At 51.2% G+C, this 22,024-nt stretch overlaps 1 protein-coding gene across 13 annotated transcripts in view; it reads right to left on the bottom strand.

Moving 5' to 3' along the window:
- Positions 1 to 22,024, bottom strand: part of ZNF384 (zinc finger protein 384) — a 30,179-nt gene that overhangs the window by 5,215 nt on the left and 2,940 nt on the right. For 6 of the 13 annotated variants that reach the window (XM_054167704.1, XM_054167699.1, XM_054167698.1 and 3 more), the window contains 4 exons: positions 20,413 to 20,483; positions 20,036 to 20,276; positions 18,979 to 19,309; positions 12,459 to 12,536 (listed from right to left, as the gene is read on the bottom strand). In XM_054167704.1, the coding sequence (XP_054023679.1) occupies positions 12,459 to 12,536; positions 18,979 to 19,309; positions 20,036 to 20,276; positions 20,413 to 20,478 (716 nt within the window). In that variant the 5' untranslated portion in view covers positions 20,479 to 20,483. Of the gene's footprint in view, positions 1 to 12,458; positions 12,537 to 18,978; positions 19,310 to 20,035; positions 20,277 to 20,412; positions 21,330 to 21,473; positions 21,986 to 22,024 lie in introns of those variants that run through there. The other 7 variants (XM_054167701.1, XM_054167702.1, XM_054167696.1 and 4 more) reach the window with 4 other exon arrangements.

The raw sequence follows: 22,024 nt of genomic DNA, 5'->3' as shown, positions 1-22,024 counted from the left end.
ACTCCGGTCCCAGGAGGACAAGCTTAAGGTAGGAACTGTCAGAAGAGACCAGACAATACCTTGCAGCCAGGCAAGTCAAGGTCTTGGAAGAATTGAAGGGGTTAATTTACTAGGCCTATAAGGAGACAGGGCAGCACTTTGGAATGTTTCCAACAGCAGTCTGAAGGAAACAGGAATAATTCCCAGACAAAACCCACTTTGTCCATCTATGATTTATTTCACTGGGAAAAAAAAAAGGCTTGGAAAACCTGGGAATCCCAGGCTTATCTTCACAATGGAAGTTAGCCTGCAAAAGCAGCTCTGACCAAACCCACTTAACTCTGCTCCTAGCTTTGGAAAAGTCACTTGACGATTTAGAACAGCAAATGTTGGGAATGACACCAATGAGCCTCACCAAGACCCTCTGGATAGCCAAGGTGCCATTTCCCTGGCCTCACAGGCTTCCAGCAGTTCAAGCCTACTGATATAAGTGTTTAGTCTAGGAGTTTAGATCCCTCTGTTCCCATGCTGGTCAGATATGGATTTGGTAACACACAGACTCTCTGAAGAGGAAGAAGCATCTATCTGCTCTGCAGGCTGCTGTTAAAAGCTACTCCTCCATCACCACACCACGCTGCTAAGAGAAGCTTGCACTCATAAAAGCTTTTGTGGTTGATAATTTGACAGAGGGAGAGGGAAGCTGCATCCAAGATACAGGAATTTTGGTTTTGACCAAGTGTGTGCCTAGCACGGAGCAGAGTTAAGCTGTCCCTGAACTTCAGATTTTTCCATGTGCTGACTTTTCTCAATTAAGCAAGACAAAGCTGAACCTGCACCTGGAACTTCCAGGGTCACATCTGAGAGAAAACATGCCCCTCAGAGGGAGCCTGGCTGCCTTCTGGTTTTGTCTGGGAACTTCCTCCCCTTTTACAAGTGTTTACAAAACTGCTCAGTGACAAAAGCCTCAGAGATGGTCCTGCTCTTTTCCACGTCCATCTCCTCCCAGGACTCTCTAGCTCATTCTCTATACCAAGGCTACACACTGAAGCCAGGAGCTGTATGAAGTGTGCAGTTCTGACTAGTCTGTGTAATGTAGGCAATGTTTATCCAGCACCTTTACCTTGGCTTCCCAGACCCTCCCAAGCCACACCTTGATTTTAAGCCATTCAACTGGAAGCAATGCCTCCCTAGCAAGCACCCCACCACACACCTGCCCTAACAGCTTTTTCCTCTCTACCATTTTTCTTTTGCATTCATTATAATTTCTAAGAGCTGTTCCCACGTTTCCTATCCTCATCTTTCTCTTAATCCACTGTAGCTGCACACCCTAAAAGAGCATGCAAGCTAAATGCATCCCTACAGAAGCCCTCTCACACTGAGCCATCCCTTCTGGACTCAAGAAACAGAAGCACTTTGGGCTGTTTATCTCCTGCTCTGTTAAAGAGATGTGAGGAGTAAGGAGGAACATTAGAGTAATCTTTAAACACAGAAAAGGTTTATAAGCCCAACTACCTCCAAGCTCTTGTGCCATTTGTTCCAGACTTTCTCAAATGTTTAAAGCTAGAACTGAAAACAGCAGATGCACTTTGCAAGCTCACAGGATGAGGACTGTATCCTGAAAAGCAGTAACACTACAAAGAACTCTGAGGTGAGCTGCTAAATTCCTCTGAGCTGCCAACTTCATTCCTTGTTAATACAAACAATTAGGGCATCATCCCAAGCGTGACTTTTAGCAAGCTCCTCAGCAGATGCTTGCTCCCCTGACTCTCAGCTGAACTCTCTTCCACAATATCAGACCTCTGATAAAGAATCATTCCACTGACAAGCTTCCAGTGCCAGGCTGAGTGGCCCAAGCAGCCTTGAGGAGAAGGACTTGGGGGTGTCAGTTGGTGACAAACTCCCCAGGAGCCAGCAATGGTCACTGGCAGCCCAGAAGGCAGCTGTGTGCTGGGCTGCATCCAAAGCAGGGAGAGCAGCAGCACAGGGAGGGGATTCTGCCCCTCTGCTCTGCTGAGACCCCACCTGCAGCACTGCCTCCAGTTCCTATAGGTCTGGAGGAAGCCACAAAGATCATCAGAGGGCTGGAGAACCTCCCCTGTGGGGCCAGGCTGAGCTGGGGCTGTTCAGCCTGGAGAAGAGAAGGCTCCAGGGAGACCATAGAGTAGCCTTCCAGTACCTGAAGGGGGCTATAAGAAAGCTGGGAAGGGACTTGTGACAAGGGCTTGGAGTGACAGGATGAGAGGGAATGGATTGAAGCTTGAGGAGGGCAGATTGAGACTGATGATTAGGAAGAAATTCTTTTGAGTGAGGGTGGGGAGACCCTGGAACAGGTTGCCCAGGAAGGCCTCCACCCTGGAGGTGTTCCAGGCCAGACTGGATGAGACCTTGAGGAAACTGCTCTAGTGGAAGGTGTCCCTGCCCATGGCAGAGGAATTGGTACTGGTCCCTTCCAACCTAAATCCTTGTGTGACTCTGTGGTGGTAGATTACGGTGGTACGGTGAAGCCACTGGCAGTACAGCTCACCAAAGCAAAGGGGAGCAGCAGGCATTTTGTCAGGGGAATGGGGCAGCTGCTCCTGCCACAGAATGGCTCATTCTGAAGTCCACACAATCCAGAGTGCCTGACAAACTCAGACAAGCTCAGTGAACTTCAATAATGATGGTAGGTGAAGATTCCCTAAGCCCAGACCATCTAGATGTGGAGAAAATCTCAGAAGATAGCCTGGGTGACAGACACAGAACGCTGCAAAGGGAGAAACCCAGCCACTGCTGGGGGGTTGTTTGATGAGCCAAGAAAGGTGTAAAGACAAATGGTAACTGACAGTAGCAGTTAAACCATCCAAGAGGAAATGGGATCTTTCCAGCCATGGGAACAATGCATCTTTGGAACAAAGCTCAGAGGCTATAGCCTGGTTTCAATCACTTGGTCCCTACAATTTTGGGTTGTAAGGCACCCCTAAAGGTCATCCAGTCCAACCCCCCTGCAGTCAGCCTGGACATCCTCCACTAGATCAGCTTGCTCAGAGCCTTGTCCAGCCTGACCCTGAGTATCTCCAGGGATGGGGCCTCAGCCACCTCCCTGGGCAATCTGTTGCAGTGTTCCAGCACTCTCATGGTGCAGAACTTGTTCCTAACATCCAATCTAAATCTGCTCTTCTCTCATTTCAAACCATTGTCCCTTGTCCTATCACTGCAGGCCTTTGCAAACAGTCCCTCTGCAGCCTTCCTGCAGCCCCCTTCAGGTACTGGAAGGCTGCTCCAAGTTCTGCCTGAAGCCTTCTCTTCTCCAGGCTGAACCACCCCAGCTTCCTCAGCCTGTCCTTGTAGCAGAGGACAATCCAACTCTCTTTCTGAGGGGAACACTTCTCTAAATGTATTGTTCAGCTGGGCAATAACCTCTCCTGTGCATACATTAAACAGTCTGTGATGTTCAGAAAGTCCACAATGGCCTCAAATCTCAGCAGTTCCATGCATTAAATCCTGTTGCTCCTGTGCCTCCTCTAACTGATGAAGGCAAATAGATGTCTCCAAGGGCAACTCAATCCTTCCCATGCAGGCAGGTGAAAGCAAGGGGCAGCCTGTTACAAGGAGAGGAGTTGGAGCTGTTCAGCCTGGAGAAGAGAAAGCTTCAGAGAGACCTTAGAGCAGCCTTCCAGTACCTGAAGGGGGCTACAGGAGAGCTGGGGAGGGAGTTTTTACAAGCGCTTGTGGTGACAGGATGAGAAGGCATGGCTTTGTGCTGCAAGAGGGCAGGTTGAGACTGGAGAGTAGGAAGAAATTTTTTCCACTGAGGGTGGGGAGACACTGGAACAGGTTGCCCAAGGAGGTTGTGGATGTCCCCTCCCTGGAGGTGTTCAAGGCCAGGCTGGATGAGGCCTTGAGCAACCTGGGCTAGTGGAAGGTGTGCTTGCCCATGGCAGGGGGGTGGAACTAGATAACCTTTAAGGTCCCTTCAGTCCAAACCATTCCATGATTCTATGAGGAAAGGATGCACAGAAGTTATTTGCTTTGTCAGGCATCTGCCTCCAGGTCAGAAATTCCCTAGAAAACACTTCAGTGAACAGAATCTGAATATCCTTTCCTCTTTTCAGAATCAAACTACCAAGAAGGTCCTTCAAAACTTCTCCAGAACTTGACATAAAAATTCACCAGAAATCCCACCAGCAGCAAACCCCCACCCCCCACACCTCCCTCCCCACCAGAAAACCCAGCCACCCTACTCCAAACCTCTCCTGCCTGCATTCAGCAGCCACAGGCATTCCAGTAGAAAGAAAGTCCTGCAAGGACACATTTTGCAATCATCTCATTAGCATCAGCCCTGACAGGACAAGAAAGCTATGGAGCATGAATGAATTCACAAATCTTCTGAGGTAAAAAAAGGCCCTGGAACAGAGCCATCTTCCACTAGTGTGCCCTAGTGAGGCCACACCTGGAGTGTTGTGTCCAGGTCTGCTGCCCCCAGTTCAAGAGAGACAGGGAACTACTGGAGAGAGTCCAATGGAGGGACAGTAAGTTGATGAGCAAAGTGGAGCATCTCTCTTAGAAGAAGAGGCTGAAGGGCCTGGGGCTCTTTAGTGTGGAGGAGACTAAGAAGCATCACAGAATGTTAGGGGTTGAAAAGGACTTCCAGAAATCATCCAGTGCAACCCCCCTGCCAGAGCAGCATCACCTAGGGCAGGTCACACAGGAACACATCCAGGTGGGTTTGCAATGACTCCAGAGGAGACTCCATCACCTCTCTGGGCAGCCTGCCTGCTTATACCTGTTCCTTGTCCTGTTACTGGGCACCACCAAGAAGGAATCAATGCTTATCAGTATGTAAATGTGGAGGTCAAGAGGATGAGGCTGGGCTCTTTTCAGTGGTGCCCAGTGATAGGCTAAGGAGCAACAGGCACAAACCAGAACACAGTAGTTTTCATTTAAACAGGCTGCCCAGACAGGCTGTGTAATATCCTTCTCTGAAGACTTTCAAAACCAACCAACATGTGATTCTGGGCACCTCTAGCTGACCCTGGTCTGCCAGGGGGGGTGGACTAGAGGATATCTGGAGGTCCCTTCCAACTCCTTCCATTCTGTGATCCTCTCTATCAGGCCTTTCCAAGGGAACAAATGATCCATTTCATTAAAGGCTTCACCTTCTGCCTCAGACAGCATCAAACATTGTAGGGGAAGATGCAACCAGCTCTCTACTGGGCACGTCTGGATCAAACCCCATGTCACATCCCCATGGGCAAGGAGAACATCCCACCTGACCCTCACAGCATTCTGCTGCAGCAAAATCCTCCTGGCTGGGGAGAGGAAAAACTGGAAGAGCTCTTTGCTGAGCAGGAGCAAAATGCTCTATGGAATCACTGATCCTCTTCCCCTCTGTTGAATACTCATTTTTAACCTTTTCTCCCCACTGGGCCTCTGAACACCCCCTGCTTTCACTGCACTCTCCCCAAGGGCAAGCAACAGAAATGACCACAGCATTGCCACTGGCACTGACACCACACCTCTGCAGCTGCTTCTTATGGCTCTGCACAATACACAGCCCAGGACAACATACTCTTAATTAGACAGAGCTGCATAGAGTCAGGGAATGGTTTATGTTGGCAGGGACCTTAAAGATCATCTGGTTCCAACCCCCTGCCATGGACACGGACCGGGTCGCTCCAGGCCTCTCCCAACCTGTACACAACAGACCAGAAGTAACCCTTCCAATGTCAAGAATCCTTTAGAGGGAATCTGCAGGGAAATTAAGTGAGACATTCATGGAAAGCTCAGACAGCAACACCCTCAAAACTCACAATCATGAGCCAGCAATGGGCTCAGCAATGCAGCACAGAAGGCCAGTGGCAGCCTGGGCTGCATCAAAAGCAGCATGGCCAGAGATGGAGAGAGGTGGTCCTGCCCCTCTGCCCTGCTCTGGAGAGACCTCCCCTGCAGTGCTGTGTGCAGCTCTGAAGCCCTCAACACAGGAGATACATGGACCTGATGAAGCAGGTCCAGAAGAGGGCCATGAACCTCTGCTACAAGGGCAGGCTGAGGGAGCTGGGGTTGCTCAGCCTGGAGAAGGCACCAGGCAGACCTAACAACAGCCTTCCAGTACCTGAAGGGGGCTACAAGAAGGCTGCAGAGGGACTGTTTGCAAAGGCCTGCAGTGACAGGATGAGAGGCAATGGTTGGAAATAAGAGAAGAGCAGATTTAGATTGGATGTTAGGAACAGGTTCTGCACCATGAAGGTGCTGGAACACTGCAGCAGGTTGCCCTGGGAGGTGGTTGAGGTCCCATCCATGGAGATCTTCAAGGTCAGGCTTGACAAGGCCCTGGGCAACCTGATCTAGTGAAGGATGTCCCTGCTGCCTGCAGGGGGATTGGAATGGATGACCTTTGGAGATCCCTTCCAACCCAAACCCTTCTATGTATCTATGAAATGTCAGTAAAAGGGGGATGTACAATTCTAACTCTACTCATCCATATGAGAATCATTGTGATGAGTCAGACACCAACTGATGCTTATAGCAACCAGACTGCCACTCTGTGTCACACAGTGCTCTATTTTTTTCCCACTTATTATGGAATGTTCCACCTCATTCATCAGATTCTGTTATGAGATAAAATAGCAGCTCATAGTAAAATTTCCCTAAGATGGCTTAATACCATTTTTCAATCAAGTGCCCTGGTGAGGCCACATCTGGAATACTGTGTCCAGTTCTGGGCCCCTCACTTAAAGAAGGACCTCAGGGAACTGCTTGAAAGAGTCCAGCACAGAGTCACAAAGATGCTGAAGGCAGTGGAACTTCTCCCTGCTGAGGAAAGGCTGAGGGAGCTGGGGCTCTTGAGCTTGGAGCAGAGCAACCTGAGGGGTGACCTCATTCATGTCTATCAAGATGTGCAGGGCAGTGTGGGGAGGATGGAGCCAGGCTCTGCTCAGGGATGTCCAATGACAGGACAAGGGGCAATGTGTGCAAGCTGGAGCAGAGGAGGTTCCATGGGAACAGAAGGAGAAACTCTTTCACTGTGAGGCTGCCAGAGCCCTGGAGCAGGCTGCCCGGAGAGGTTGTGGAGTCTCCTTCCCTGGAGACATTGCAGACCCACCTGGATGTGTTCCTGTGTGACCTGCCCTAGGTGATGCTGCTCTGGCAGGGGGGGTGGCCTGGATGATCTTTGGAGGTTCCTTCCAAGCCCTGACATCCTGTGAGTCACCATCACAGTTGTGAAAATGATGTCAGCCTTGCCAGGGCTTGGAGGATTCACACTCCTGGCACATCCTGAGGGCGGTCTCAGAAGTGAGCTGAACCCTTGCTCCTGCTGGTAGGCTACGAATACGTGTTAGACCACAAATGAAAGACAACACTCCCATCAGCAGGTCTGAAGTTAGAGGAGATGCTAAGAACAAATTTACACTGTCAGAGTCAGCACTTCATGGAACAGGGGAAGAAGTGCAGTGTGGTGCCCTGGCAGCGCTGCACTCGTGAGGTACTGAACAGAAGCACAGCGCTGAGCACACAGCGCTGAGCACACAGCTCCTCAGCACACAGCTCCTCAGCACACAGCTCCTCAGCAGTGCTCTCTTAACCTCTGCATTCCCCTTTTTGGGCTTCTCATGCTGAAGTTAAACATTTTCTGGGTGAGGTCTTGTAACAGGCAGGGGAAAGGAAACAGAACCACGTCCCAGGATACACAGCTAGGAAACTCAAGACCTGAAGATGCCAAATGAAAACAGTTGAGTTCTACCTCTGCTTCCACCCTGCTGCCCCTGGCATCACACCAGTCTGTGATGGCACCGAAGGGGGAGCACTGGCTGACACCCCTCAGGCTGTGCTGCCATACAGCCAGACCTGGAGAGCTGGGCAAATAGGAACCTCATGAAGTCCAAGGACAAGTTTGGAGTCCTGCACCTGGGGAAGATCAACCCCATGGACCAGTACAGGCTGGGGGCTGAACTGCTGGTGAGCAGCTCTGGGCAAGAATAAAACTGGGAGTGCTGGTGGAGGACAGATTGACCAGGAGGCAGGAACACATCCTTGTGGATAAGAAGGCCAATGACATCCAGGGGTGCATTAAAGAAGAGTGTGGCCAGCAGCTCAAAGGAAGTTCTCCTCCCCCTCTATTCTGCCCTGTTCAGGCCTCATCTGGAATGCAATACCCATTCCTGAGCATTTCAAGGACAGGGAACTACCAGAGGGAGGCCAGTGGAGAGCCACAGAGATGCTGAGGGGAGTGGAACACCTTGTGAGGAGAGGCTGAGAGGGCTGGGGAAGAGCAGCCTGAGGGGCATCTCATCCATGATGACCAATATCTAAAGGGTGAGTGCCAGGAGGATGGAGCCAGACTCTTCTCAGTGGTGTCCAGTGCCAGGACAAGAGACAGTGGACACAAACTGGAACCCAGGAGGTTCCACATAAACATAACAAAAACTTCTTCCCTTTGAGGCTGGCAGAGCCCTGGAGCAGCAGGCTGCCCAGAGAGGCTGTGGAGTCTCCTCTGGAGGTGTTCCAAAGGCTCCTGGATGTGTTCTTAAGGTGACTGACTCTAGGTGATGCTGCTCTAGCAGGGGGGTTGGACTGGATGACCTTCAGAGGTCCCATTCTGAGATCCTGTGAAATCTATAAGCTAAGCTCAGGGATCTAAGCCAACTTATTGCCACAGCCCTTCAGTCATTTGGTGGCATCCTCCCCTGGCAGGCCAGCCAGTGTTTCCCCATGCTCTCAGCACACAGCACTGCTCCAGCTCTCACATTTCAGGGCACTCCTGCATTTTGTCCATTTTCCAAATGACCTTCAAAATAGCAGCCCCCAGATGGTGTGGTACTACAGCATGCTTCTCAAGTTCAACAGATTCATGGAATGGTTTGGGTTGGAAAGGACCTCAAAGATCATCTGCCATGGGCAGGGACACCTTCCACTAGCCCAGGGTGCTCAAGGCCTCATCCAACCTGGCCTTGAAGACCTTCAGGGAGGGGGCTTCCATGACCTTCCTGGGCAACTTCCTCCAGTGTCTCCCCACCCTCACTGGAAAGAATTTCATCTGTCTTCTTTTTACTGATTCCAGCACTGATTCCAACAGCTGTGTTCACCCTCTCCTGTCACAGCCTCACAGAGAGCTCACATGCTGTCACTCAATTCCTGAAAGTCCTTTCTCAGTCATTGCTTTCCAGGATACTGTTTCCCCTTTTCCTGATCTGAAGATCAGGATCTTCCTGACCTTGGCCACAACAACCCCATGCAGTGCTACAGGCTGGGGTCAGAGTGACTGGAGAGCAGCCAGGCAGAGAGGCACCTGGGGGTACTGGTTGACAGTAGGCTGAATGTGAGCCTGCAGTGTGCTCAAGTGGCCAATGGCCAATGGCATCCTGGCCTGGATTGGGAACAGTGTGGCCAGCAGGAGCAAGGAAATCATTCTGCCCTGTGCTCAGCACTGGTTAGGCCACACCTTGAGTCCTGTGTCCAGTTCTGGGCCCCTCAGTTTAGGAAAGATGCTGAGTTGCTGGAAGGTGTCCAGAGAAGGGCAACAAAGCTGGGGAGGGGTTTGGAGCACAGCCCTGTGAGGAGAGGCTGAGGGAGCTGGGGTTGCTTAGCCTGGGGAAGAGGAGGCTCAGGGGAGACTTTATAGCTGTCTACAACTACCTGAAGGGAGGTTGCAGCCAGGTGGGGGCTGGTCTCTTCTCCCAGGCAACCAGCACCAGAACAAGAGGACACAGTCTCAGGCTGCACCAGGGGAGGTTTAGGCTGGATGTCAGGAAGAAGTTCTTCACAGAGAGATTGGCCATTGGGATGTGCTGCCCAGGGAGGTGGTGGAGTCACCATCACTGGAGGTGTTTAGGAAGAGACTGGATGAAGCACTTGGTGCCATGGTTTAGTTGATTAGATGGAGTTGGGTGATAGGTTGGACTCCATGATCTCAAAGGTCTTTTCCAACCTGGTTAATTCTGTATTTAGATTCAGTGGTAGCCAATGGGTCACTTGTGTGTCTAAGACAAGTCTTCCACTGGGCTGTGGTAAAATATCTCACTGGGCTAGTCCCAGGGGAACAACCACACACAGCCTTCTGGAGTTTTTTGGTGGTGGTTTTGTTTATTCAGCAGCACTGCTGCTATTGTTGGGTCCACTGCCCTTGTCCTACCATTGGACATCCCTGAGCAGAGCCTGGCTCCAGCCTCCCCACACTGCCCTGCACATCTTGATAGACATGAATGAGGTCACCCCTCAGGCTCCTCTGCTCCAAGCTAAAGAGCCCCAGCTCCCTCAGCCTCTCCTCAGCAGGGAGATGTTCCACTGCCTTCAGCATCTTTGTGGCTCTGTGCTGGACTCTCTTAAGCAGTTCCCTGAGGTCCTTCTTCATCTGAGCAGCCCAGAACCAGACACAACATTCCAGATGTGGTCTCACCAGGGCAGAGTAAAGGGGGAGGAGAACCTCTCTTGACCTACTATTACCCTCATGATGTTGCACAGACATTGCAGCCTCAAGTGTCACCAGCCCCATGCAGCTCCATCTTCCTGAAGCAGAATCACAGAACAGCAGAGGTTGGAAGGGAGCTCTAGAGATCATCTCAGCTGTGGTACCTACCACAGAAGTATCAGTGACCCATAAACCCTCAGAATCACAGCCTGCCAGGATAGAAGGGACCCCAACTTTTCCAGGTGACAGTCTAGTTGACATGAGCTGGCCCAGCACCCTGTACAACTTACATCTTAGAAGTGCCCTGTGTAGGGGACTCCACTCCTTCCCTTGGGAGATGATTCCAGTCTCTAACTGTTCTTATGGCTTCCAATGGGAATCTCCCCAACAGTGACTCCTCCCCATCACCCCTTGTCTTTCCCAGGGGACACCATGTACAGAGGGAGTCTCTGTTGTGCTCACAGCCTCCCTTTACGTGTTGGTCCATGGTAGTGAGGTATCCCTGAGCCTTCTCTTCTGAAGCCTGACCAAACACAGCTCTCTCAGCCTTTTGCTCACACAGCAGAGCTTCCAGTCCTCTGGTCATTTTTGTGGCCCTTCTCTGCACACTTTCCAGCCTGTCTACATATTTTCTGTGCAGTGGGGACCATAAATGCAGCCAGTGCTCCAGGTGTGGCCTGAGCAGCACTGAGTAGAGTAGGATAATCTTAGAGTGGTTTGGGTTGGAAGGGACCTCCAAAGATCATCCAGGCCAACCCCAATGCAGTCAGCAGGGACATCCTCCACTAGATCAGCTTGCTCAGACCCTGGTCCAGCCTGACCTTCAATATCTTCAGGGATGGGGCCTCAGCCACCTCCCTGGGCAACCTGCTGCAGTGTTTTAACCACCTTCATGGTACAGAACCTGTTCCTAACATCCAATCTAAATCTGCTCTTCTCTCATTTCAAGCCATTGCCTCTCATCCTATCACTGCAGGCCTTTGCAAACAGTCCCTCTGCAGCCTTCTTGTAGCCCCCTTCAGGTACTGGAAGGCTGCTATTAGGTCTGCTTGGAGCCTTCTCCAGGCTGAACAACCCCAGCTCCCTCAGCCGGTCCTTGCATCATCTTCATGGCCCTCCTCTGGACCCTTTTCAGCAGGTCCTTGTCCTTCCTGTGTTGAAGGCTCCAGAGCTGCACACAGCACTGCAGGTGAGGTCTCCCCAGAGCAGGGAGGCAGAATCACCTCTCTCCATCTCTGGCCACACTGCTTTTGATGCAGCCCAAGCTGCCATGGGCCTTCTGTGCTGCAAGTGCCCATTGCTGGCTCATGTCAGCTTCTCACCCAGCAGCACCCCCAGATATCAAAATGCATTGTACTCAACAGGAACAGATTAAGGTATGATGAGATAAAACATGCAGCAGAGTGGTTTTGAAGTCCTCTCTCCCCAGCTCAAAACTCCTTTCCACACACTGCTTTCACTGATGTGCAAGCAACACATGCTAAAATTAAACCCCATGAGCACAGAAACTTTACTGTGAATTCCTCAGCCCAGCAGTCTGGAAGGGCACCTGAGCTCCCATGGAGTTACAGCAGCTCAGCAGAAGGGAGAGAACTCAGCACAACACAAGTTTGTACCACCTTATACCCTGAGGCATGTGGTCAGCCCTAATTCTGACCTCTTAGATTGGATGCTGGGAACAAGTTCTGCACCATGAGGGTGGTGGAACACTGCAACAGGTTGCCCAGGGAGGTAGTTGAGGCCCCATCCCTGGAGATATTCAAGGTCAGGCTGGACAAGGCTCTGGGCAACCTGATCTCATGGGGAATGTCCCTGCTGGGGGTGGGGCTGGACTGGATGACCTTTGGAGGTCCCTGCCAACCCTTCAAGCACAGCAATCATAGCAAAAGCCAAGCTCCTGGGTACAAACTGTGCCTATGTATGTGTGCAGGGGCACCTGTCCTCCTTAAGAGCTTTTGAGATCATCAGCAAATCGCAACCACATCTAGGAAAGGGTGGGGTAAGGATCTGACAAGTCTCATAAAAAATAGGCAGCTGGGGAAAGAAGAGAGACCCTCTTTGAGCGTCCTGCTGAGGGAAAGGCTAATAAGCTCACCCTTGATTAGACATCAGAGAATCCACACAGGAGAGAGCCGCTGGGAACCAGGCTTCATTAGTTCCGCTGCTCACGGAACTACTTGTTAAAAAAAGCAAACAGAAAGTCCAACATGTGGCATCATCCCACACCCACACTGCTCATCAGCAATTCACAGCCCTCTGCCACTGCCACCGGGGTGAGGAACCACAGCAAGGGGGCTCTGCCCCCTCCTGACAGCCTGAGAGGGGGGACAGGGCCCTGTGCCCGGGAGGCCACACCTGGTGCCGCCAGCAGGGGCACCGCAGCGTTTGCAAACCTTGGCTGTAAGATTTCTAGGCTTTGGAGGGAATGTGGTCAAACTTCCTGCCTGGCACTCCAAGCTGAGGTCCTCCTCTGCTCTTAGCCTTCTAGCCTCCTACAGTCCCCTCTCTCCTGCGTCAGGACCCCAAGATCTTTTCCCCCTGCTGCAGCAGCTCTGCTCCGTTCAACCCCCTCAGCTACCTACCATTTGCCTCCTCTCCCCCACGCTTCAGGTCTGGCCACATCCCATGCTCCTGTCCCCACCTAATTCCAAGCATCTCCTTACTTCCCAGCCCCTAGCTCTGGTTCTTTCTCCCCTCAGTCTTGCTTCTCTCTGTGCCCTCTTTCCCTTGCAAACAGGCTCCCCTCACCCCCTCTGCTGCAGCTCTCTGACAAGGAGAGGCTGAGAGGCCTGGGGCTCCTTAGCCTGGAGGAGAGCAGAGTGAGAGGAGATCTTTCCAGTGCTGGTCAGTATCTACAGGGTGGATGTTGAGAGGATGGGGCTGGGCTCTTTTCAGTGGTGGCACTGATAGGACAAGGGGCAACAGGCACAGGCTAGAACACAAGAGGTTTCATTTAAGTAGAGGGGAAAACTCTTCTTTCAGGGTGCTGGAGCTGCCCAGAGATTGGGGAAGCTCCTTCTCAAAACCCACCTGGACATGTTCTGTGCAAGGTGATCTAGGGTCTGGTGGTCCTGCTTTAGCACAGGGGCTGGACTAGATGATCTTCAGAGGTCCCTTCCAACCCCTACCATTCTGTGTATCAAACTCTAATCCTCTCTCTTCCCTCCTTTCCAATTCCCATCTCAGCTCTACTAAGTTTTCAGACTTCCTGGACACAGTCAGCTCCAGACCCTGTCCATAGCTCATTGTGATCCATACTACAGCTGAACCAACCAGTGTCTTCTCACACCTTGTGTTTGTGCCCATCAGAAGGGGTGTGTGTGGTGGTGTTACTGTCAACACTGGGCACAACAGGTTGTGACTGAAGGAAAAGCATGCCTGGCCTTCAGTGCTAGCCTAGAAGATGCTTATTGCTTCAGAGACTGTAGGCATGGAGTCCATCCTCATACAGAAACCATGAAGACAGGCAGTCTGGTCAGTGCCTGGAGTCATGCAAACCTCAAGAAAAAACAAAGAGGGCTTCTGCATACTTCACCTACCAAACTACAATGCATCTCAGAGCATGCTTAAGACTTTTTCCAAGCTTGCAACTTGGCCAAATTTGACCATTTTAGACAGATAGATGGGGCTTACAAAAGCCATGGCCACCAGACTGTAGATCTATTCAAAGAGCAATGCTAAATCCACCACAAGGCAGCAAAGAAGGGTGAAAATGAGCCATGTCTGAGAACACACCCACATGCTGGACTCAAACCACTGGCTGCCCTGGTGCACTTCATTTCCTCTGCAAAATGGGGACTCCACCCAGCTTCCTCACCCTCTACAGGATGCCACCCAGGGACAGGCTGGAGAGCTGGGCTGAGGAGAACCTCATGAGGTTCAATAAGGCAAAGTGAAGGATCCTGCACATAGCTCAGGGCAATCCTAGATACCAATCCAGGCTGGGGGATGATGAGATTGAGAGCAGCCCTGCAGAAAAGCACTTGGGGATGCTGCTGGGTGAGAAGCTGACATGAGCCAGCAATGGGCACTTGCAGCACAGAAGGCCAAAGGCAGCCTGGGCTGCATCTAAAGCAGTGTGGCCAGAGATGGAGAGAGCTGATTCTGCCTCTCTGCTCTGCTCTGGGGACACCTCCCAGCAGTGCTGTGTGCAGCTCTGGAGCCCTCAACACAGGATGGACACTGAACAAAGGAGGTGACAAAGAAGATCAGGGAGCTGCAGCACCTCTGCTACAAGGACAGGCTGAGGGAGCTGGGGTTGTTTGGCCTGGGGAAGCCTCTGGGAGCTGGGGTTGTTCTGCCTGCAGAAGAGAAGGCTCCAGGCAGACCTAATAGCAGCCTTCCAGTACCTGAAGGGGGCTACAAGAAGGCTGCAGAGGGACTGTTTGCAAAGGCCTGCAGTGACAGGATGAGAGGCAATGGTTTGAAATGAGAGAAGAGCAGATTTAGAATGGAAGTTAGGAGTAAGTTCTGTACTATCTTAGTGCTGGAAAACTGCAACAGGTTGCCCTGTTGCAGGGAGGTGGTTGAGGTCCCATCCCTGAAGATATTGAAGGTCAGGCTGGACCAGGCTCTGAGCAAGCTGATCTAGTGGAGGATGTCCCTGCTGCCTGCAGGGGGGTTGGCCTGGATGACCTTTGGTGGTCCCTTCCAACCCAAACCATTCTATGAGTCTACAGCTCAGCTCTGCATCTTGCTAAGCCTTTATATAAGGCTTCTGCACTCTTTCACACCCTGGACTCATCTTGGAAGTGTCCTCTGTCCCTGAGCTCCTTGTTGTCCCACAAATCCAAACCCCTGTGCTGTTCCCACAAGCACACTGCCAGCACCTGACTAGAAAGGACTCTTAATGCCAATCTCACTGTCCACAGGAAGTCAATTCTACACAGATGTTGGAGAAGGTTAACAGAGAGGCAACAGTGAATCCAGACAAGACTGAGGTGATGTTACTCATGAAGGAAAAAGCTTTAGGGAACTGGGTTAGATGTTGTTCCCTGAAGGTGCAAACATTCTTTAATAGCACAAAGCAAAGCAGCAGACTAAGGCTAGGTATGAAGATCTGCAAACAGTATGGTCAGCAGCAATGCCTCCCACACCTTTGCTTACAAAGATCTAGTCAGTAAGATCCCTGCACCACTTCCAGGTAAGACTACTTCATGAAGATAACAAGCTGAGTGGTGTCACTGATAGGCATGAAGCACACAATGCCACCCAGAAGGAGCTGGACAGGCTGGAGAGCTGGGCTGAGGAGAACCTCATGAGGTTCAGTAAGGCAAAGTGCAGGATCCTGCACATAGCTCAGGGCAATCCCAGATATCAGTCCAGGCTGGGGGATGATGAGATTGAGAGCAGCCCTGCAGAAAAGCACTTGGGGATGCTGCTGGATGAGAAGCTGACATGAGCCAGCAATGGGCACTTGCAGCACAGAAGGCCAAAGGCAGCCTGGGCTGCATCAAAAGCAGCATGGCCAGAGATGGAGAGAGCTGATTCTGCCTCTGCTCTGCGAGACCTCACCTGCAGTGCTGTGTCCAGCCCTCAACACAGGAGATACATGGACCTGATGAAGCAGGTCCAGAGGAGGCCATGAAGATGATCAGGGAGCTGGAGCACCTCTGCTATGAGGACAGGCTGAGGGAGCTGGGGTTGTTTGGCCTGGAGAAGCCTCTGGGCATCTCATTCATGCTGATCAATATCTAATGGGTGAGTGTCAGGAGGATGAAGCCAGACTTTTCTCAGTGGTGTCCAGTGCCAGGACGAGGGGCAATGGAGACAAACTGGAACTCAGGAGGTTCCACTTGAACACAAAAGAAAAAAGTCTTCCCTTTGACAGTGGCAGAGCACTGGCCCAGGCTGCCCAGAGAGGTGGTGGAGTTTCTGTCTCTGGAGAAATTGCAAACTCACCTGCATGTGTTCCTGTGTGATTCCTTCTAACCCCTACCATTCTGTGAGCAGAAGAATCAGTGAAAGCCCACAAGTGTAGAACTCTGAATGCAAGAGCAACTCCTCCTCCAGCTTGAAAAGGGAGCAGGAGCAGCTGAACCTCACCCAGTCTCAATTTAGCTAGGCTATGTCTGCTGACCCTGGTAGCAGGAACCACCCAACTCATCCTATAGAATAAAGAAGGCACCCAGGAATCCTTGAAGTCTGGACTTGGAAGTGTACCCATATGTGTGTTACAGAGAAACAACCTGACTGTATTTCACACAGGTTTGCACTCCCCCAGCTCCAAGAGAAGACAACACTTTCCTTTTTCCAACAGTCATTTTCAGTTCCAAACTGGCACACTGGAAAAGTCCTGACAGCCAGCTGAGATCTGTGGAGACTGGAAGAAGGGAAACATTGCATCCCTCTCTAAAAAGGGTGAAAAAGAGGACCCTGGAAACTACCAAACTGTCAGCCTCACCTCTGTGTCTGGAAAGAGCATGGAACAGATCCTCCTGGAAGCTCTACTGGAAGAGTATATATGGAGGACAGCAAAGTGACTGGGGACAGCCAGCATGGCTGCATCAAGGGCAAGTCCTGCCTGACCAACCTGGTGGCTTTCTGCAACGGAGTAACTACATCGGTGGACAAGAGAAGCCCAACAGATGTCATCCAGCTGGACTTTGGGAAGGCCTTTGACACAGTCCCCCACAACATCCTCCTCTCTAAGATGGGGAGATATGGATTGGATGGGTGGACTGTGCAGTGGATAAGGAATTGGTTGGATGATGGCATACAAAGGGCAGTGGCCGGCAGCTTGAGGCCCAGATGGAGATGGGTGAAAAGTGGTGTGCCTCAGGGGTCTGTGCTGGGACCAGGGCTGTTCCATATCTTCATTAATGAGGTCCCTTCCAACCCAATCCATTCTATGATTCTCCAGCAAGCACCAGCTAAGAGGAGATCCCAAGAAGGGCAGAAATCCTCCTTGGAGGTCCTCAGTGAATCTCAGCCTTGCACCTCAGCATTGCTCAGAGGAAGGCCGGTGTGGGGCAGGGGCTGGAGAACCAGGCAGAGGTACCACACTCACACGAGGACAGGCAATCTCCCCAGCTGCATGTTCCTAAACTCCTTGGGTTTTTCTCTGCAAAGTCTTTTTCTTGAGCTCTGCATGTTCAGAAAAGTTTCTGCTGAGTCACTCCACCTGGTCTTGGACATTTTTTTCCCCCAAACTTCCAAGTAAACAAGGAGCTATAATTAAAGCCTTGGTTCAGCTTTAATTCTAGTGCTCACTGCCAATTGTGTCCCCTCTAAATACATATTTAACAACCTAATTAGCAACCCAGACTGCAAGCAGCTTGAGTAGTGTGGAATTGTGGCCAGGGCCCAAAATAAATGGTGGGATTACAAATAGCAAGCTCTACCTAACACTCCCCCACCTCTCCTTCACCACACACTGATGATGTTTTCCAAGTGGAAGAACTAGGACATTGGGTAAGAGAAGAAAAGGCTGAGCCAAGCTTTAGCTTTCTACCCAGCTAACTGCTTTTGTTTGAAAGTGTAAACATGTTGAAATTGCTGTGGCTAAACACACAGCAGTGCCTGATGATGTGGAGATGCCTTCCTAACGCTGCCGCTTGAATGACTCCAGAAACCGTCTGGCCAAAAAAGAGGGCCTAGGATGCTGGAGAGGAAAACTGCTCCAGACAGGATCATGGGCACCTGGTAGGGAAGGGAGAAGAGCTAGGGATCATCTGCTATTTCTGTTTTCATCTTGCTTCTACTCTACCCTCTTATTGATCTTCATCATCCCTAAATCACTCCTGCACGCTCCTGCTTCCCGCCTCAGACCATCACACTTCCTTCCCCAGCACTTGCCTGCTCTGTCTGGTTATCACCTTCTCTAGAACACCCACAGCACCTTAGCCTCAAGTACTTCCTTCTAGTTAATCTCACCCTTTCCCACCACTCACTTGTAAACTCAAACCACATCCCTCCAAGCTCAGAAACCCAACCTCAGGGCTCAGAACTCTTCCCCCTCTTCTCCGATACCCTCAGGGCTCAGAACTCTCCCCCATCTTCTCTGATATCCTCAGGGCTCAGAACTCTTCCCCCCTCTTCTGTGACACCCTCAGGGCTCAGAAACCCCCTCATATCCAATTCAGAAATACATTTTTTTCCCTGTCTGGTTGGGAATGCTGAAACAGGAAGAGCTGATAGGGGGCAATGCATACAGGAGCAGACACGAGCATCACAGTTAATTTCCTGCTCCGTGTGCCTCCAGTTTGTAATCGTTACAGTGGACAGACTGGAGTCCTAGCTCAGGTACAAGAGGGCTGTCAGCTACCTGAGCAGTGCTGCAGCTGCACCAGACAGCACTGCACTCTGCACTACACCAGCCAGACTACCCGGCCCTAGCGTCAAGGTTTAGCCTCCAGAACGCCCTGGTCGTTAACTAACCTAGTGACATTAACATCCATCTGCTCAGGGAATCAGAGCTGTCCACTAAGAAGGAGATAGTTCTGGGTCACCACACCGGCCTGAAAACACTCCTGACTAGAGAGAACTCAACTCTTCCTTACAACTGAAAGATCCTCTACTCGGGGATCCTACAGGGAAGAGGCAGGGATCTCTGGTCCCCCGCGCACCCCCATCCCCATGCAGCGCTACAGGCACGGCTCAGCCCCACTCCTCACCTGTATGTCTTGCCATCCTTGTGCTGGTCCTCCTCCTCCACGTTGGACAGCACAAAGGGGTCGCTCATCTCGGGCAGCCCTGACTCCTGCAATCGTTTCTTCTTGCGGCCCCGCGGCGGTTTGGGGGCAACTCCCCCGGCCCCGCCGCCCCCGGCCCCTTCCGACAGGGCGGCTGCCCCCTTCTTTGACAGGTCAGGAACCACCTGGAGGGCTGCCTGGGAGCCAGGGGGGAGCGCAGAGACAATCATGGGAGCTGAGATGGGAAAGGTTTGGGCAGAGGTGGCTGTGGTCACCAGGGAACCTGATGGGGAAGTAATCACCAGACCTGGACCTGCGGACAGAAAAAAGGATGGAGGAAGTCACTCATCGCATCTCTGCCCACGGCCAGCCTCATTACCCCACAGAACCCAGCTCCATCCACCTGCTGTGCATGGAATCAAAGGATCATTTCAGTTGGAAAAGGCCTTTAAGGTCAAGTGCAACCATTCCCTAACTCTAGCAAGGCTGGTGCTAAACCATGTCCCTCGGCACCACATCTCTGCCTCTTTCAAACACCTCCAGGCAACCACCTCCCTGGGCAGCCTGTGCCATGCTTTGAGAGCCCTTTCAGTCAGGAACTTTCTTCTAATATCCAACCTAAACCTCCCCTGGGACAACCTGAGGCTGTTTCCTCTCATCATTTGTTACTGGGGAGAAGAGACCAACCCCACCTCATGCCAACCTCCTTTCAGGGAGTTGTAGAGTGAGAAGGGCTCCCTCTGGCCTTCTTTTCTTCTGACTAAAACTGTACTTTTGACTACAATGAAAACAGAAAATATAGTTTACCCTCCCCAACACCCTCCTCAACATGAGGGAAAAATTCTTTACTCCGAGGATGCCAGAGCCCTGGAGCAGGCTGCCCAGAGAGGTTGTGGAGTCTCCTTCCCTGGAGACATTGCAAACCCACCTGGATACATTCCTGTGTGACCTGTCCTAGGTGATGCTGCTCTGGCAGGGGGGTTGGACTGGATGACCTTTGGAGGTGCCTACCACTCTATGACTCTTTGGAGTCCCCTACCTGCTGTCATGAGTCCAGCAGACTGCACTGGTACCACGGTGATGTTCTGAGTCACAGGGGCTTGGCTGTGTGGTGTCAGCTGCTCCGGCTTGGTGTCTGAGTCCATGGTGATGCCAGTGGACAGGGCCACAGAGGTGGGTACTGTCAGCAAGGCAGGGTAGTGGGGGGGAGCCAGGCTGCAGCCCTTCTCTGTGGGCAAGAGCTGCTCCTTCATCTTGTTAATAAACATGGTGTTCTCAATCTACATGGGTGGGAAGAATTGCTTTTAGAACATTCTAGCAAAGCTTCTCCCAGCATTGGCTGAGCAAGAAATGCAAGAGAACAATTTGTAGCAGAAAGCAAGAGCAGCATCCCAGGTGGGAAGACAAAGATCTTACCTGTCCCGAGACAGTGGGCACTGCTGGCCAGAAGTACGGGGAGGAGTTGAAATGAGATTCTTCCATCCTAGCTGGGCACAGTGGGGAAGAAGGGGAAAGGGAAGGGAAATGGAGAAGAAGAAAGACAAACAGACACACACACAAAAAGAACATTAAACCCAAAGAGACTGCAACAGGGAACTGACTCAGTCTAACACTGTGACAGTTCCTTCACCTCCCCTCTCTGACTTGAGCAACTTCTCCCCACTTTTGAGCTATGTGCCCAAATCACAATTTATGTTCAGGGGAAAAAGATGCCTGCTGTTCCCACAGGCTTAGGTCCACCTCAAACACCTCCTGCCCCAGTACTCCTCCATGCAAGAAAAACCAACCAAGCGACTGACTACAAACCCAGAGCACCTCCAAAATGGCTCATTATCATCCACCCAGAGCACAGGACATAAATAAAGCCTGTGCATCTGCAACCAAGCAAATACAGCTGAAAACAACTCTTCATTGCCAGTCTGACCCCACCAGCAGGGACAATTTTGCCTGTCCCTCCACCCTAGCTCAGCACTAAGGACCCAGATGCAGTGAGGGGACATCAGCATTATGTTACGCAGGAAGAAGACAGGCAGAGAGAGTGAAACAGACTTGCCCAAGAGAACAGCCAGCCACAGCAGACCAAGAAGTCAAACTCAGTGCTCCTAACCTCTTGCTGCCCAACACTCTGACCACCACAGCTCCACTCTCTTGTAAGAAAACCCAGGACTATCACTCAATACCCCTGACAGACAAGATTCCCATTCCCACTCAATGAGACTAGGCAGGAGCAAAAGCATTTGACTGCCCTGCTCCTGAGATACCCTGTTTCCACGTGAGCCCATGTCATGGCTCTCTGTTGCTCATTTCATTCCCATCTCTGGGATAAAACTCAGTAGAATTCTGTCCTGAGTCAAATGCCCACTGCTGCCTCCCAACTCTCCATGCAGTCAGAGGACTGGTTGGACAGTAAAGTCTACAGAGGACTACATTTTGCTGTCTAACTGGTCCTCTTTATCTCATTTAAACTATATTCTTACCCTGAAAGGTTGGACTAGATGATCCTTGAGGTCCCTTCCAACGTGGTACTCTATGAATCTCCTAATCTCTTTAGGAACACTGGGCTGAAGAAGCCCTTTCCATTCCTCTGTGTAACAGCACAGTTTGTTCTGCTTGTGAAAACACTATTCAAAAACTAAAGAAATAAACCCTGAAGCAGAAGGATGCAGCTAGTTCCCAAACAAACAGGGTGAAACTGGCAGGTAAAACACAGGACAAAAACTATGCTTGGAGAACACCTGGCAGAGCAAGCTGCCTAGAGAACGCAAGCACTGTTGGTTTCACATGCAGCTACCTGCAAATTGTCCCACTCCTATTTCTGTTGTGATGTGGCAGCAGTCTAATTAGTGAGTAAATATTGTTTCTGAAGGGCCTGTCTCAATCATCAGATAAGCTGTGGAGCATGCCCCAAGAAGCATCAAACACTTTACTCTCCAAAAGCATATTAGGGCAGAATAAATGCATGTGGAATTGCTGAGTGCAAGCCAAAATGCAAAGAGATTTTTTTTTCCCTCCCCTCTCTCTCTCCATA

Source organism: Dryobates pubescens, chromosome 15 (assembly GCF_014839835.1).
Source record: "Dryobates pubescens isolate bDryPub1 chromosome 15, bDryPub1.pri, whole genome shotgun sequence".
Classification (NCBI taxonomy): domain Eukaryota; kingdom Metazoa; phylum Chordata; class Aves; order Piciformes; family Picidae; genus Dryobates; species Dryobates pubescens.
The sequence above is the reverse complement of the archived record's forward strand: the minus strand, read 5'-3'. Positions and strand labels throughout refer to the sequence as shown.